The following is a 16282-nucleotide window of genomic DNA, read 5'->3' as shown; positions in this document are numbered from 1 at the left end:
TAACACCTTTCATTGTTGGTTAACAGTGAAATAACTATTAACCAAAGTTGAATTAAACTGTACCATTTATAGATGATGGTTATTATAAAGTTTTACATTAGAAGCAAATGAGAGAATTTTCCAGAATAACTAACTCTCCGCCGAATGTTACGCCATTTTAAAATCCTCTTCATTTTGTGGTCATCTGCTCCATTAGTCCGTAGTCATAAGCTGTCAGAAAATATGAACAAAATGAATGTATGAATCAAGTAAAACAAGATGAAGCATGTTATTCAGAGAGTTTTTCAGGTGTCGGTAGGCAGATCTTGTTACCTTTAAACAGAGCTGGGCTAGCAGTTTCCCCCTGATTCCAGTCTTCATGCTAAGCTAAGCTAACCCGCGGTCTGTAGCCTCATATTTTCAGTACATATCTGAGAGTGGTACCAACTTTCTCGTGTAAATCTCGGCAAGAAAGCAAAACAAAATGTTTTTTTTAAATAAAAATGTTGAATTTCTCCTCGAAGGCCTCGCAGCATCGCCCTCCTGCAGCCGCTTGTTGCTGAAGTTCCTCCGACATGTGTGCAGACAGATCCGCTGGCTGAAATAATCTGAATTCCTCTGCTGATGGTATAATCTACCACTCTGACCATTACAATACACCCGCTGTTCTATCTGCGAGCACACACACACACACACACACATACACACGCGCATGCAGTCATCTCATTTCAAACAGCATCTTTGGCTCTTCCGGATCAGATGTCACTGCAGCAGTCTGCAGCGGAGGGCCAGGAGGAGACAGGCTGGACTGTAGAAAGTAGGGCAGGTTTGTTTGGTTGTTTGCTGCTCTGCTTGGTGCGTGACCTTGTTGTACCACTGCTGTAACTTAGACCTGCATTCCTGACCCCCCCACCACCACCACCACCACCCCCTCCTTGTCACACTGCTCCGAGCCACCATATCAGATCATGCCACAGCTATGTTACGTGTCCGCTGAATCAAAATAAGCCCGAACAGGTGCTCTTTTGTTTTTCAGCTGCGGGGGCCTCGGGTTCCCCCTGGACCGGAGCAGTATTTTTGGGTAGATACGGTAATACGGGGCATTTGAAAGTGTTTATGATGACTTTAAAAGGAAAAAAAAACAATAGAGTTCTCTGGCACTTCTGCAGCTGCTGGGAGCATTTTGTTTTCCTCTTGTAGTTTTTCCTTCGTCACTGCGACAGCGTGATGGCAGTAGGCAGCGGTAAAAGTGTACAGTGTGACATCAGTGCCAGATGTTTCGAGTGCACAATAGGAAGGTTAAAAAATGTAAACAATATAGATCAGTCCTCAGAATATATACATGTATTCATGTTACAGCTGTTCTTTAGGCTCAGTTCTCAGTTTCGTGTTTTGATTACGCTGTGCTTCTGCTCTGGTTAAGGCACAGGAAACACTTAACATTGTGTTTTTGAATTCTTCTTTTAAAAAAAACCCTGTTTTCGGCAGCAAATTGTCTCCGCTTCTTGTCAATAATACTTGGTTTTGAGCTGACAGAAAAAGCTGGAAAATTGGCCTGACTTTCGTGTTGCAAATACATGTTTTTTTCCGCTGCAAAGTGTCCAAACTTCTCGTCGAAAATATTCAACTTGCTTCAATAAGAACAGCTTAAAATTTCAACTTCTTTGTAAAAATCTTGTCAAAAATATCCAGTTGTTTGATGCTAAGTAATGTTGGAACGCCTTCTTGTCATCACTGTAACACCAACACCACCACCATCACCTCCACCCCTGATATGAAAATCGCTTTGTGTGCATGTAAAGTGATGTGACACATATTATAGAAATGTCGTGAAAAAATGGGAAAAGTTGAACACATTCGGGTTTGCAGAAACATAAAATGCCGTCAAACTGATCTTCTGTGACACTGATTCCACCGCTGACATGCACAAGACAGCGAGGTGTGTGACTTTCCCGAAGCCGTTACGGGATTTTTTTCCTTGGGAAATATAAGTAATCAGTCACAGAAACAGACTTACACAACACGGGCTGACACACCAACGTCATAAATCACAACTAATAATCATCACATAACAACTCTTGGAACGTATCGAGCCCCACAAATCAATCCTGGAGTATCCCAGTGTGGATTTCCCCCTTAAATTGATGCTGCACAATGCAACTCGTGACGCCCCCTCCTAGTTTGTAATAACGCCTCCCCTCTGTGGCACCTGTAACCTCCTGCAACCTTTGCTGGAATCCCAATGAGACGGGGACGAGGGGGAGGAGCGTGGAGGGTGTGATAACACAATAGGTGGAGGGAGGGGAGTAGAGGGGAGGGGGCTGAGGAGCAAATAAAGAAAAAAGGAGGCAATGAAAGAAAAGAGAAAGAGGGGAGGGGAAGAGGGGGTGCATATGTGCTTAGCCATGGCCTTCAGCCGTGGAGTTCCTGTTGTTGTGGGGTGGGAGTTTCCCTCTGTGCGGGCCGGGAGGAAAACGACAGAGGATGTCTTTTTCCTGGCTCACCAAGAATGCCCGGGCCTCGAGGTCTTTCCTCTCCTCGTGTGTGTTTTACACAAGTTTATACCGGAGTGTCTAATGATCCACAGCGCTCCAAGTGCGTAAACACTTCAGCAGAGAGTGAGAGAGAGAGAGAGAGAGAGAGAGAGAGAGAGAGAGAGAGAGAGAGAGAGGCGAGTACGGGGGGAAAACATTCCTCCCAGGGCCACGGGGATGTCTGCTCTTAAACACACCGTCCACCCTCCGTCACAGATCGGACTACACGTCCCAACATGCTCCCCCCCACAACAGGAGGCGGGGGCCATAAATCCTGCCAGCCAATGGCTCCGTGTCTGGGGATCTTGTGGTTGGTGCGTTGCACGGCAGCTGTTGTCAATGGCAACAGAGGTTTTCAGGGAAGTATGAGCTGGACAGCTGGTAGAGGGTCCCTCGGTCACGTGGTCCCCCCGGCAGCCAATCTCGGCCCTCCGCCCTCCTCTCTCCCCTCGCTCATTGGCTCGACTCTGACTCTGCTCGGCTGCAGCGGGAGGGGGAGGGGAGATGGAAAGAGAGGAGGGAAGTGGAGACAGAGAGGGGAGGGGAGAGGAGGGGAGGGGAGGCGAGGGGCCAGCTTACACAGGGAGCGAGTGGAAGAGCTTGAGGACGAAAGCGGAGAGCGGGAGTCTCTTCCCTCTCTGTGGCCATCGAGGACAGAGGCAAGGATCACACGCCTCCACCCAGGGGAGAAGGCAGCGAGGAGGACGAGAGAGGAGCTGCCGGCTGGATGCACCAGACTGTCACACTCTGAGACACAAGGAGAGACTGAGCCATGCCTCATGCTGCAGTCGGCTGCCAAGCTGCCTCGCCTGTGTGAGGGGAGCCGGACCGGGTCTCTGTTGGGAAATACTGAGCGAGGGCGAGAGAGGAGACGAGGGGGGACGCCGGAGGTCTCGTGCCATGACTGTGGACAGAAGGAGGGAGGAGGCTCGCTGAAATCATGGACCAGGTGAGGATGGAGAGGAGGAGAGGAGGGGCGGGACTGAAGGGGATGCGAAGGGGACCACCACCTTTTTTTTTTTTTTTTTTTTTTAGTGCAGCATCCCTTCTTTCCATCACCTCAAGGTGAAAACAAACAGCGCCGCATGCTCATTATCCTGCAGATGTGTCTTGTGCAAGCTTTCTCTCCCCCTCTGAGGGGAGGTGCTGCCGACAGAAAAGCCACCGGCGAGGCCTCCGGAGAGATGACACAGCCCGAAAACTTCACCGGCTTATCTTGACACATGGGAGAGGAGAGAAAAGAGGAGGGTAGAAAAGCGAGGGGTGTGGCAGAGTTCGGCGGGTTTAAGTAGAAATTGTGCGTTGCTGGGCCGGAGCGAGGATGCTGGGGGGATGTCATGCAACAGTTTCATTCATCGAGGCTCAGGCGAGTGTGTGGGCTGCTTTGTAACACTGTGTGCTCGTGTCATGAGTCTCATCCGCATCCTTTTGTTAACTCTGACAGCTTCTACCTGATGCTTCGCTACAAACACAACCGTCTGTAGTGCTGCTGCATCCGGGCTGGAGGCAAAGCGGCTGCAAAGTAGTCGAGCGTCACACACACTGTCCTCATCTCCTCATCCAGTGTGTGTCCTGGTCATTGATTACCTCATCCCTCCCTTTCCCTCCCTCCTCTCCTGAGCATCAGGTTTGTGATTAAGGAGGAGGAGAAGAGGGGGGAGACACCCCAGCCCAGCCCTTTTAGTTTGGGTGAATAATGCATGTGAGGGGAACATCTCCTGACGTGAGCCCCCCGGTTTAGCAGGGATGATGTCATCACTGCTGCTGGTCAGACTGTGTGTGTGTGTGTGTGTGTGTGTGTGTTCACTTTGTTTGTGTGTTAACTTTATTTGCCCTGAATGGGCTAACGCACAGCGCGCACACTGTGTGTTGGAGAACAAGTGAACGCCACACAGCCACAGGGTCACGTCCTCTGTGTTTTACTCACACACACACACACACACACACACACACACACACACACACACACACACACTCAGTATCAGTTCACATTCTGCACCAAACAAAAAAGAAAGAAAAAAAAACTGAGAACGGTGTAGCTTACAGCTCACAGGAAACCAAAGTATTTTTAAGCCTGCGCAGCGCTGAGAAACGCTGACACGGCTCGGCCTTGGTGCCGCAAGGTTGGGTCGTTGTCATTTTAACAAATGAGCCACATTGTGACGTAACGGGCAAATATGATTATAGCACTTCCTGTTCATCACGTGATCATGTATCATTGTGGATGCGAGGCTTTATCTCGACTTGTGTTTCCTGCCCTCGGCCTGGTGTTTCAAGATGATTTCTGGATGAGCAGTGTGTGTGTGTATGTGTGTGTGTGTGTGTGTGTGTGTGTGTGTGTGTGAAAGATGTTTTAGGAGCTGCTGTCAAACACGCACTAACACTGCCGCGTGAGTGTAAACAGAGGCGAGCCGTGTTTACTACAGTCGTGGAAAGTATCCACACAGTACCCTTGCTTCTCCTTGTCCTCATTTTCTCTGCCCGGTGCGAGGACAGACGAAGACATGCAGGGTGATAAGGAGGGCAGTGGCTCGGTGGGGAACAGGAAAAAGGATGGTTACATAAAGTGTCTGTGAGAGTGAGTCAAGGGCGGCAGCGGGACACCTCTCCGAGCCTGAGCTGCACACGATCTAACTCGTCCTCGGTTTGTAAAACACACTGACTGACGCCGGGAAAGTTCTCCCCCTCGCCTGAGGATGATTAAAATGCCAGACTCGCTGCAAATCAGTTTTGGCTCGTTGCTGCTTTTCCGATCAATAGTCATTAAGGCAGACCTGGGCAGGGCTGCGGTGGCCGCTGCCCTCTAAACTCCTGACCACATCCATCAGGCACAAACAAGTGGTTCTTTTTGCTGGAACAGCCTCGAGGAGAGAAGTTAGTGCAAGATCTTAAAAGGCTGAGCAAGAAAAAAAAAAACACGACTTTCAGGGATAATGTTGCCCGCAAACTTCCGTTTTCCTAAAGGAGACGCGTTACGCTCATTTTCAGGTTTACATCGAATATGTTCACGTGCTTAAATGCTCAAAAAACACATCAGTTGTCACATACTGTCCATTTTTGTGCTCTGTTTTCTGGCCCCCTCTCCTGATTAGTCAGCTCACACACGCATGAGCCAGCATCGCTAACAACAACAGAGCAGCTGTGCTAAATCAATTCTTACTTGTCAAACAGGCTGCTAGGCACAAATTATGCCTCGATGCGACGTGCTGATGTCACAGAGTCACAGATTTAAGGGCGGGGCTGCTGATGAGGCGTTTTAGGAGCAGTGTTTTCACTGGCGCAGACTTTGGGCCCTTCGAGACCTTTGGGAAACATGATATGTCTCCTTTAAAACTCCTCTGGTGGTGACTGTCCACAGGCAGACTCACAGTGGAGGGAATCCCTCAGCGTACAGGATGAGCCTCAGCGATGTGGACAGGGGTGACGCTGCCGTGTTTATTCTGCCGTCTGAACACGACTCCCCGGAGGCTCGATTTGGGGAGGCAAGGCGACATATGTCTAACTGTACTACGAGCGCGTCTGCGTGGCTCCCAGCCAGAGTTATCTGGCAAATTGTTTTGTCTGTTTCCCACAGATGTGACTGAAATGGAATGCAGACGAAATTAGCTCAGAGCGAAGCCGACGTGGAGGGAGATGTTTTATGAGAGTGAAAGTCAGAGAAGAAAAGGGTCTTACTGCGTTACAAACGAGAATGTGGGGGAGAGGGAAGGATAAAGGAAGCGACTCATGGTCGAACAGGTGGTCTAATCTGACGCCCCACCCGTGGCACCCCGAAGCCCCCTGCCCTCGGCTCTCCAATCCTTGGACACTGAGGAATTTCTCCTTCTATTGTCCTGAGCGGCGGAGACTGAAAGAAGCCTCTGAAAGAATGAACTTCGCATTTGCATCTAAATTGAAATTAAACACACACATATAAGCATGTATCGATCTCCTCACCCATGCTGAGAGCTGCAGCAGCTTCTCAGAGCTGCTTGTGCAGGAAAAAGGAGCCCCATAGGAGGAAAGGAGTGCTTAAAGGCTGGGGAGAGACTTCAGTGGGACGTGTGGCTCTGGGGATTTCTTCTGTAGATTAGTTGTTTTTTTTCACAGATTGTATCCACTCATCTTCCGTCTTTATGAGCTTTTTTTCTGTCCATAACAAGATAAGCGGCTCTGCTAGGCGGCACTGAGCTACTGGGAGCTCGCTTGACATGCTGAAATCAAGATATGGTGACCGTGATGTCGTTGAAATCAGTCTTGTGATGTTGGGAAGGTGGCGTACAATGATGCATAATAAAAATAATCAATAATAGCCCATTTAAACTGAAGAAACCAGCCTGTTTAGAAAAGCTAACTCGTGGAAAGTGGGGAGGAAAAGTAAAAAGACCTGGAGGAATTAGTTAACTTGTATCTTGAAGGGGACATGAAACATTGCAATCCCTTCAATCGTTGCTGAGATGTTTAAGTTGCAACCAAAGCAGTCGACTGACTGACTGACGCTGGGCTGACTGACCCCCCGATGCTGACAAAAGAAGAGTGCTGTGCTCCTTTTTCTTCCACTACTTTATGTGATAAAGCGAGAAAGAGGTCAACATTTTGGTGCTGTTCATTAACTAACTCATTATGATGACTTCCTCCTACGCAGCACGTCGGGTCAAGTGTAAAGATGAGGATTTTAAACTGTGCGTCTTTGCGTGAGAAGGATGTCGGTCCAGGGTCCGCGTTCTTAATTCAGGCTCTATGGGATTGTCAGACGGGCGAGAACCATTTGGTAGATGCCTGCAGGGGCAGACAATGGGCAGATTGTCCTGTGAAAGAAACTAGGACACACGTCTCCAGGAAGTAAACAGCTCCCGTTCGGCTCGGTACAACCACTTTGGTCCTAGACCTCAGTGCACTTGAGTGGCGAGCGATGAATGAATAAATGAATGCAGATGGTGGTGGTCGTGGTGGTGGGGAGGGGGCGCTCTCCTGCAGGGGTCAAAGGTAAGCCCGTGTGGTTAAAGCCCTTCCTGTCAGCAGCACTTTGCATCAGTCCAGCTCCAGCTCATGTCGTGATGACCACAGGACGAGCAGCTGAGCAGGAGTTAACTGCACTAAACAGAGGGATGAGGTTTATGAGACGTCCAATTAGGAGGCTGTTTGCTACTTGGTTGGTTTGAATTTAATCTAATAGGATTGTTTGCCGTGTTTATTTTTCTTGTCTGTTTCTATCTCCCGCGGGCCCGCCCTCGGAAAGGTCCAGTGAAGGGGCCCTCCCATGATCTGCCTCACTCATATCAGCACACGGGCCTGCTCTCTGTCCTACAGACACAAATGATCCACTTCATTCCCGTCTCAGAGGTGACGGAGGCTCCTCCCGTGCATTTTAGTAATGTCACATTTACGATTAGGATAAATTGTCATTTGCAACACGCGTTTGACTTTTTGAAAGGCAGAAAAACGAATTACTTCTGTTCTGTAACCCAGAAAACCGAAAAAGAACTGGAAATGTTTGATGTAAAGATAATATTTGACCAATTCAGCCACAAACAAACAATTTGTCGCTTTGTCTCTGATATTGTTGGAAACACACCAACATGGCATCATCAGATTAGACGTGAGCCTCCCGACTGTGAATACTTGGTCGATACATTATCATTTATGTCTGCTAGCGCCCATGTTTTCTCCTCCTTTCTTCTCCGGCAGCCTGATTCATGTGCAGGTCCGGCAATACGAGGGAATTCACTCCCTCATTAGCTCCCAGGTCCTGTGGCGGCCTCGCTCCCGGCGCACGTTTGACATTTTGACATTGCATGCATAATGTCATGTTGAGGCAACAATATATGAAGTAGTTTTAACTATTTTTGCTGACTCTCTATCAGCTGGGGCCCCTGAAAGCTTCTCCGTCTTCCATCCGCTGTCTCTTCTGCCGCTCCTTCCCTTCACGTCTTCGAGTCTTGACCTCAGCGTCCAGGATTCGTGTCAGGATGTCAGTGTGGAGTGAACAGCTGTGCGGCTGCTGTTTCATTAGTTTGATCATTAAACAGGCCACAGAGCTGCCCGACTGTCAGTGGGCACACAGCTGCGTATCAATAATGAACCGTACGCCTGGCGAGCCACTGACCTCTTGACCTATTTTCCAAACTGCCGAAGACAGAAGAAGTCGGAGAGTCGATGCGGTCTGTTCAAACATCGCTCCTCTCTGAACCATCTCCCTCCTTTTGTACCTTTTATACTGCTCCTTCTTATGTCCAGAACAAACTGTTCCTCTGTATTCTGCTCATATTTCATGCTCCCTTTTTTATCAGTTTCAATTCATATAAATCCTTTTGAATCCCGCTGATGGGAAAAACACGCAGAGCTCAACACCAGACTGTATCTGAGGAGGACATCTTCAGTCTTTCACCCTCATCCCGCCTCGTCCAGTCAGCACTGTCCTGCACTGAGCCCCCTTGTGGCGTCCGCGTGCAACTGTGGCTCAATTTTGTATCTTTTCAGGAGGATTGAGGATTATCTATTTAGGGAAAATCTCCACAAAGGAACAGATGGTGGTCTTTTTACAGATTTCAGCCCACTCTAAGAAGATGTTTTGCTGTTGATGACAGTGCACATTTATGTTCATTCCTTATGACCGTCCCCGTTTCTGAGGCCTTAATCTTAAAGGAAATATTTCGTTGCTTATTAATGTTCGTCTTCTCTTACAAATCCTCACTCAGAGATTTACATTTTATACTTTCCTGAACTTTACACGAACCTGTGGTGATTAAAATCGTTTCTCTGAGTGCCGACATTCCTTTTGAGTTCAGTACGTCTACAGTGAGTGTGTCCCTGGTTTTAACGAAGAAAAACGTCTGTTCTTATCTCCGTCTGTCATTTAGACTCGAGCATTGAGTCTTAACACCAGAATTACAGTTCTGGAGCAGAAACTGACAACAGCATTTAGGACGTGTGAACCAGGAGACTTTCCTGAAGGCTGGAAATCTGTAGCTTCTCTCATGTGGCCTCACGTCCTCCAAACAAAAGGAGAACACCCTGCTTTAAGGCCGTGTCTAGACAAACTTATCTCTGAGTTTTAAGGCTGAGGAAACACTCGGATTAGGATATGATCCCCCTCGCACATACGGGATTACTCAGTTTACTGTATATATGGTGTCAGAGGTGTGTCTCCAAGCTGGTGTTGTACCACAAACGCTCAGGAGGTTTGAGGTGAGCTGCAGGGTCTGTAACTCATGTGGCTGGAGGATTATTTCCCTGTTTTTGATGCTTGAATGTTCAAATGAGGTATGTTGTAGAAACTTTATGTATTATGATTTTATTTTTTATTTTAACAAGTGAAATTTGTTAGTTTGTTTAGTTTTTATCAAACCTCCATAATATCCATAACAACACATAAAACATAAAACCTTGTTTTCTCAAAGGGGAAACTGCAAAAATTCAAAAATAAAGACAAAGATAAATGATATAATTAATTGATATGCCATAGAATGCACTAAAATCATATAAATAAAGAAATGTTGGCATTTATTTATTTATTAAACATGATATACATTAATTTTTTTGTTTTAATTTACTTTAAATATATTTATTTTGGCATTAATACCCCACTTACTACTTTATTTTGTCCACTGTATTTATTTATTGAATTACTTTTTAAATTTATTTACCCATTTCTGTATCATTTTGCATTTCCCGCTCTATTTATCTCTCCAAACTTATATATTTTGGTATTTTCCTTTTACATTTAATAACGAGAGCGGCTGTCATGGGCTCAACTTTTTTCCTGTTGGCTGATTGATACCAGGGTGCCAACATCAACTGGTTCACGCCTCGCTCCCACATTTTATAAGCTGATTGACGAGAGATGGACCACTACTGGACCAAGTTTTCAGTTGTGTTGTTTGGTATGATAGTAAAGCTCCTTTCCAGCCGAAAACTTGTTGAAGCTTCGAGTTGTTGCAACAGTTGTTGTGTTGAAAACTCGTACCTTGAAGTAAACATGTGTAGTGCTGTGATCCGACCCTCTCTCTGAAGGTACACAGTGCAGAAACAAGTGATGTTGTGGGTGAGGTGGCTGAGACAGAGACACCACTCACCTTGTTACAAGACACTGAACCATCAACATGATTCTGAAGCTGCTATTTTAAGGTAGAAGTTACATAATGTTTCTTAAAAAGGAATCAGCAATAATCAAATCACAGGACGTGTGATCAAATCAACCTGGGGTTTTTTCCAGGATTTAAAAAAAGCAACAAAACATTCAATTGTCCGTTTCTCTCTTTGTGTATTCAGGCTGCTTTATTCGGGGAACTCTACATCTACTCCAATAATACATCGTTCTAATTTGACGTGAGTTATTCCAGGACGTTCCTGACTCATCAGTGACCAGCAGAAAAAAAAACAATTTTTGCTGATACACGATAAGCCGATTCCCGAATGTGGCCCTGAAGACACAGTTTATCCACGGAGCTCATTTCCATTGTCTGCCCCGTGGTGCCGCAGGAAGTGATGCTAGAGGCAGGAAGTGGAGCTGTGAAAAGGGGGAAGGAGGCCGCAAACACATCTCAGGCTTTATGAAGTGACGGTCAGCGGGAAGGAAACGTGCGGCGGTGCTACTGGAACTATGAGCGTATGTTTATTTTCCCTGTCTGTCTCTCAGAAGAGGGTTCAAGGGGGAAGAGAAGAAGTGGAGGGTTGGGCGGGGGGGGGGGGGGGGGGGGGGGGGGGGGGGGTGACTGTAGGGATGTCCTTCAGAAGAATGTGTGCCAAAGCATTTATAGCAACAGTGAACATTTATAGCAGCGGCGGAATACCCTGGATGTGATTCAGCCGTGGTTGTTGTTGTTGTCTGGAGCATTGAGGAATAGATCGATGCAGACAGGCTGGAGACTCTTTTCTTGGAGCAAACTCCGTCACCTGAACATCCATTACTGCTCGTTAGACTCGGGGTGTTTCCTTCCCTTTGTTCCTTTATCTCAAACGCTCCCACATGGCCCGCTGTAATCAGCTCTCGCCATGTTAAGGCGAAGAAAAAAAAAAAAGAAAAGAAAACCCCACTAAGCGGAGGCTCTGCCGTTCATGTTTGGGAAGTGAGATATCGTATCAGCTTGTACAGGAAGATTGGACTTAAACTGCCTCAGAACGGTTTTGACAAGAGGCCTTACACGCATTAAGTTCAACAGTAGGTAGACACATGCCAGTGTCGTAGGTGAAAACCAGAAGTGCCAGGGCTAAAAATGAAAACTGAGAATGCACTTCCTTCAACTCACCTCTGCAGCCGGCCGCGTCCACGTGCCCGCCGCTGTGTTCTGCTGGCCTGCGGGGAGAATGAACGAGGCAGCTGCAGGGAGAGGAGAGGGATTACTGCGAAATGCAGTGTGAGACGAGGCGCGGAGAGAAGACAGGTCAGCAGGTCAGCAGAGGGACAGACAAGACAAAGTGCAGAGATGAGACTGAATATTACAAAGTTTAGGATCCTTCCTTGATCATAAAAAGAACAGAAATCTGGTGTTGTCCACTGGTTTCTGTTTTTTTTTTTTGGAGGGGTGGGGGATGCTGGCATGCCTCTCCTGGAGCCGCGCCTCTGCCTTGAGAACTTTGGCTTCGTGGATGTGAAATTTCCATCATAAAACTGATAAGTTGAGAGCCTGCTGAACTTTAAGTAAGGTATGTTGTAGAACATCCTTGGCTTCCAGTGTAACTGAATAGCTGGTGTCTTCTTTTTTTCCTTGAATCCCGGTGTGCACCGGCATTCATAAACCAGATGTTCACTTGTTAAAATGAAGCTGCATCATCACTCAGGGACGGCGAAATGAACGCGGACTGTGATGGACTGCACAACTCAAGCACGTCTCCGGAATCCGCTCATTAATTTTCTGTGGGGAAAACCCACTTGAAATTTTGTGTAATTCTCCGCTAGTAAATCAATTCACTAGGAATCTAAAAACAATCAGTGACAAGAAGACGCTGAAAACGATACTGTTGAGGGAAAAACGCCCCAAATCTCATCTTCTATTGGCTCGACGAGAGTCAGTCACCGCAGTTCAGATTCAGTTCTTCACTTCTTTGGGGGGAAAATGTAAAAAAAGTCCATCCAGTCTCCAACATGCCTGTGCAGCACGGTTACAAAGCCCGTCTGTGGTGACCAGTCAGCTGTTTCCTCCCCTCGTGCCAGTTGTCCGGCCAGACAAAGAAGACCCCTCCTGTCACAAAGAGAGGGCGGGGGGGGGGGATTTACGGCTCCATGCGGGCCGGGGTCGCCGCACCCTCCTCCACCTCCCTCCCTCAACCTTCCCGCAAACCCCCCTTCAAAGGAGTGCCACAGGAGCCTCTGTGTCAACAGGCAGCCAAGTACATAAATATCCGAACCCCCTTCCTCACTCATCGACCGAACATCCATGTCTCAATCACACGCTTACAGTCTTGTTTGTGTTCGAACATGCTTCGCAGTAAGCAGCTGAGCATTACTTTCTTAAGCTCCAGCATATGTGAGCGTGCTTGCAGATATTCCTACAAGCTCACAGGCCACATTTCTCCAGCTGCAGACAGCGCCCGCTGGACACATTTCACTTGATCAGGCCCTGACAGCGATAATGGGCCTCTCATTACATTTGAGACGTGGACAGAAAGAACGTTGCTCTTTGTATTAAATCAACAGGGGGGGGGGGGAGTGGATAGCATGGCAGGACATTTATATTGTGTCTTTTTGGCTCTGGGCAGTAGATATCCTTCATTAAATGCAACAGTATCAAGTAGACGGATACCTGCTCTGTACACTCCGTAGAGGCTTAAAGTCAACGAAGCGGAAGAGAGCTGGCAACTGAACCCTCAGCCCCCCCGACCGGCAAGAATAAATGTTGGCAAAGTATGTTCCTGCACACCACGGATAGGTTGCAATTTTTTTGTTTCTTTAAGTTTTATCTTCTGACTCACGATCTGCTGAGTTTAAGCACTAAAACACTCGGTTAGGGTTAGGAAACGATAGGAAATTATCAGAAAAAACATTAACTCTGCAACCCCTCAGATGGAAAGTGTGTGTGAGTGAAATAGAGGCGATATGAAAGAATGAGGGGGGAACAAGCCTGGGAGGGGCGTCAAAGTTGGAACAAATGGAGTGACTACAATTAATCGTAGCGTACCAGCGCACACGCTCTGTGAAGTGGCCTAGAAGGATGATGAGGGATGGCAGGGGGGATGCCCGCCCACCACTCCCTCTGCCTCTCCCTCGCCTCCCCCTCGCCTCCACCGTCACAGCAGCAGAGTGGAAATCTCAGGACCGCTCGCCGAGCCGAGCCAGCAGGGGGAGGTGGGAGTGGGCGCCGGCCGGTCAAGCGAGTAAATGGGATGATGGTTGTTTATGGGTTTGTCCTACAAGGCGCCAGGCTGCAAGTGTGATTATGTAATGACCGCGGGGAGGCATCTCGCAGTCTCTGGATGCTCTCTGCTCATCCCCCCCATCCGGCCCCCGGAGGGAAAGGGATCTGGGCGTGTCGCCTCGCATCACCGTCAGATTGGGGCTTACTCAGTCAATCGCAGGGGCATACCCAACGCCTGAGGCTGTGTGTCAGTGACTCAGGCTGACCCAGAGTCGAGGTAGTGCTCAGACATCATGCTTGTATTCTTCTGAGTAGACATGGATGCAATTACAGCTAGATAAAAATATCAGCATTTTAAAATACCCACCTGCTCAGATGTGTTACATGATACCTCAAACACACAGACCTCTCTCCTCTCTGCACCCAGCAGCCATCAATAATAGAAAAGCCCATTTTGCTCGCCTGACAGGCAAATTGATGCGTGTATCTGCATGCAATCTGGGAAAAGATGTGGACAGACCTCAACACGGGAGGGGTTCACTAACATCGGATCACTCTTCCCACAGAAGAGAGCCGGGCCACAGACTGATTTATCTCCTTGTCTGCTGGAATAGAAAACACGTGCAGGACTGCAGAGAGGCTGCAGAGATAGAGGTCCTGAGTCCAGCTGTGGCGGCACTCACGCCCCTTGACCTCCCCAAAAAAGAAAGCTCCCTTGTCACCCTGACTCTTCTCAGAGACCATCTGCCCTGCTGCTTCTCCCACCTTAAGACCTAGATACCTCTCCTAAGCCTCTCTGGACTCTCACTCTGCCACGCTGGATTCCGCAGCTCACAGAAACTGCTCTGAGTAACCTGGAAGAGGGGGGATTTGGGTCACATATGGTAATTATCCGTCTCAAATGGGAGATGAGTGAAGGTCGAGGCTAGGACTTGCAGAGAGTGTCCTGCGTAAGCCGTTTGCTGGGGTATTGTGTGTCTCGGAGCAGGCCAGAGGCTGAAGTCGGAGAGCGAGCAGACAGAGGAGACGCGTTGAGATGAAGGCTGAGTTGGCAGCTGCAGCTCTTGGCGTGGGAAGCCTCCCGTAAGCTGCTTTTTCCCCCCTATGACTGCAGTCTGTTTCCCCATAGGCAGGCCGGCTTTTGAAGTGGCTCCCTGATACTCACTCCCCTCGGAGTAATAGTAGCCACATGGGCCTCAGCCTGGAGCCAGCACTGCGCCGTTTTATCTCCTGTATCACTTATTTCTCCCTCATCAGGGTAACACCTAATGTTTACACCTCCTATAGTGATGCCATAGCTACAGCGGAGCACATGCTGTAGTGTGATTGTTGGCAGCGGTCGGAGGTTCCTTCTGTTGATGCGTAAGCTTCCTCTGACTTTACTGTACGTCTGTTGATTCACACACACTGTATTCATCCACAGCCAAAGAGGCTAAAAATACAAGTCTGTCAACACTTTATTTCCGAGAATATATGAGCTATAGTCTATTCTGACATCTCTCAATGAGTTTCACTCTTTTTATAGCCCATTTCTAATGTGACCATGTGTTAATCATGAGTCATACACCAGATGAACTTGTGTGCACTTTAATAGTGGCATTGATTTATGATTTGTGTATTTTATAAGCTACTCTTACACTATATGATAATTATGAGGCAGGAACTGATAGAACCATTTTGATGATTTGTCTTGTAGATTGTTGTTTTTAAGCAAAATTGCCAGAAAGCAACTTTTTAAAGAGGGCTGTTTTCTGAGACGATTTTTCAACTGCTGAGAAAATCATCTTTAGTTGCAGCCTGCAGCCGCACTTTAATTTCCCCTTTTTTACATTAATAATACAACTTTGAAGTTAATGCCAATTCTAACAGATATAACATTACAATGAGCAGCACTGGGACGCTACTTATGTACACTTGCAAGCTTTATAGTGACTATAACTAATAAATCATTAATTTATTATCAATTAATCATTAGTTAATAATTGTGTCATCGTTAACAACTACAACTAAGCTGAAAAATTGAATAGAACTAACTGGTTCATCAAACTGAAAGTCTTTTAAACCATTTATTATGTAATTGCATATTGTAAAGTTACAACTACTTTGAAAGTGGTTGCTAAATACTGTGTAGTACAACAGTATAAAATACTTTATGACTGCTTAATGAATGGTTTAAAAGCTTTTTATTGTTTGTTAACAGTAAAATAACTGATGGTGGTTATTACTTCAACTTTTAGAACAATACAATAGTTCTTTTGATAAAGAGAAAATGTAAAAACTACTTGAATTTGAGTTTAAGTTGATTTTTTTGTCCTTCATACTGTAATAAATTGATCATGACGACATGTTTATATCCAGAATGTGCCTAATGTATTTTTAACAACCTTTACTTTTACTTGCTGCCCTGCTGGCATCACCTCCCTCCCTCCCATCCTGCACACGAATGTTGTGGCACAGCCAGAGGGAGCCCGCACGCTGTGGGTTTGCAGGGCGGAG

The 16282-nt window shown here is 47.1% G+C and overlaps 1 protein-coding gene across 1 annotated transcript in view; it reads left to right on the top strand.

Annotated features, from left to right (window-relative positions):
- Nucleotides 1-3122: 3122 nt before the first annotated feature.
- The window catches only part of arhgap23a (Rho GTPase activating protein 23a), a 72815-nt gene continuing 59655 nt past the window's right edge, over nt 3123-16282 (top strand). Inside the window, exon 1 of the mRNA XM_037089919.1 lies at nt 3123-3462. Within this exon, the coding sequence (XP_036945814.1) occupies nt 3454-3462 (9 nt within the window). The 5' untranslated portion in view covers nt 3123-3453. The remainder of the gene's footprint in view (nt 3463-16282) is intronic.

This window comes from Acanthopagrus latus, chromosome 23 (assembly GCF_904848185.1).
Source record: "Acanthopagrus latus isolate v.2019 chromosome 23, fAcaLat1.1, whole genome shotgun sequence".
Lineage (NCBI taxonomy): Eukaryota > Metazoa > Chordata > Actinopteri > Spariformes > Sparidae > Acanthopagrus > Acanthopagrus latus.
This window is presented reverse-complemented; position numbering and strand designations above follow the sequence as displayed.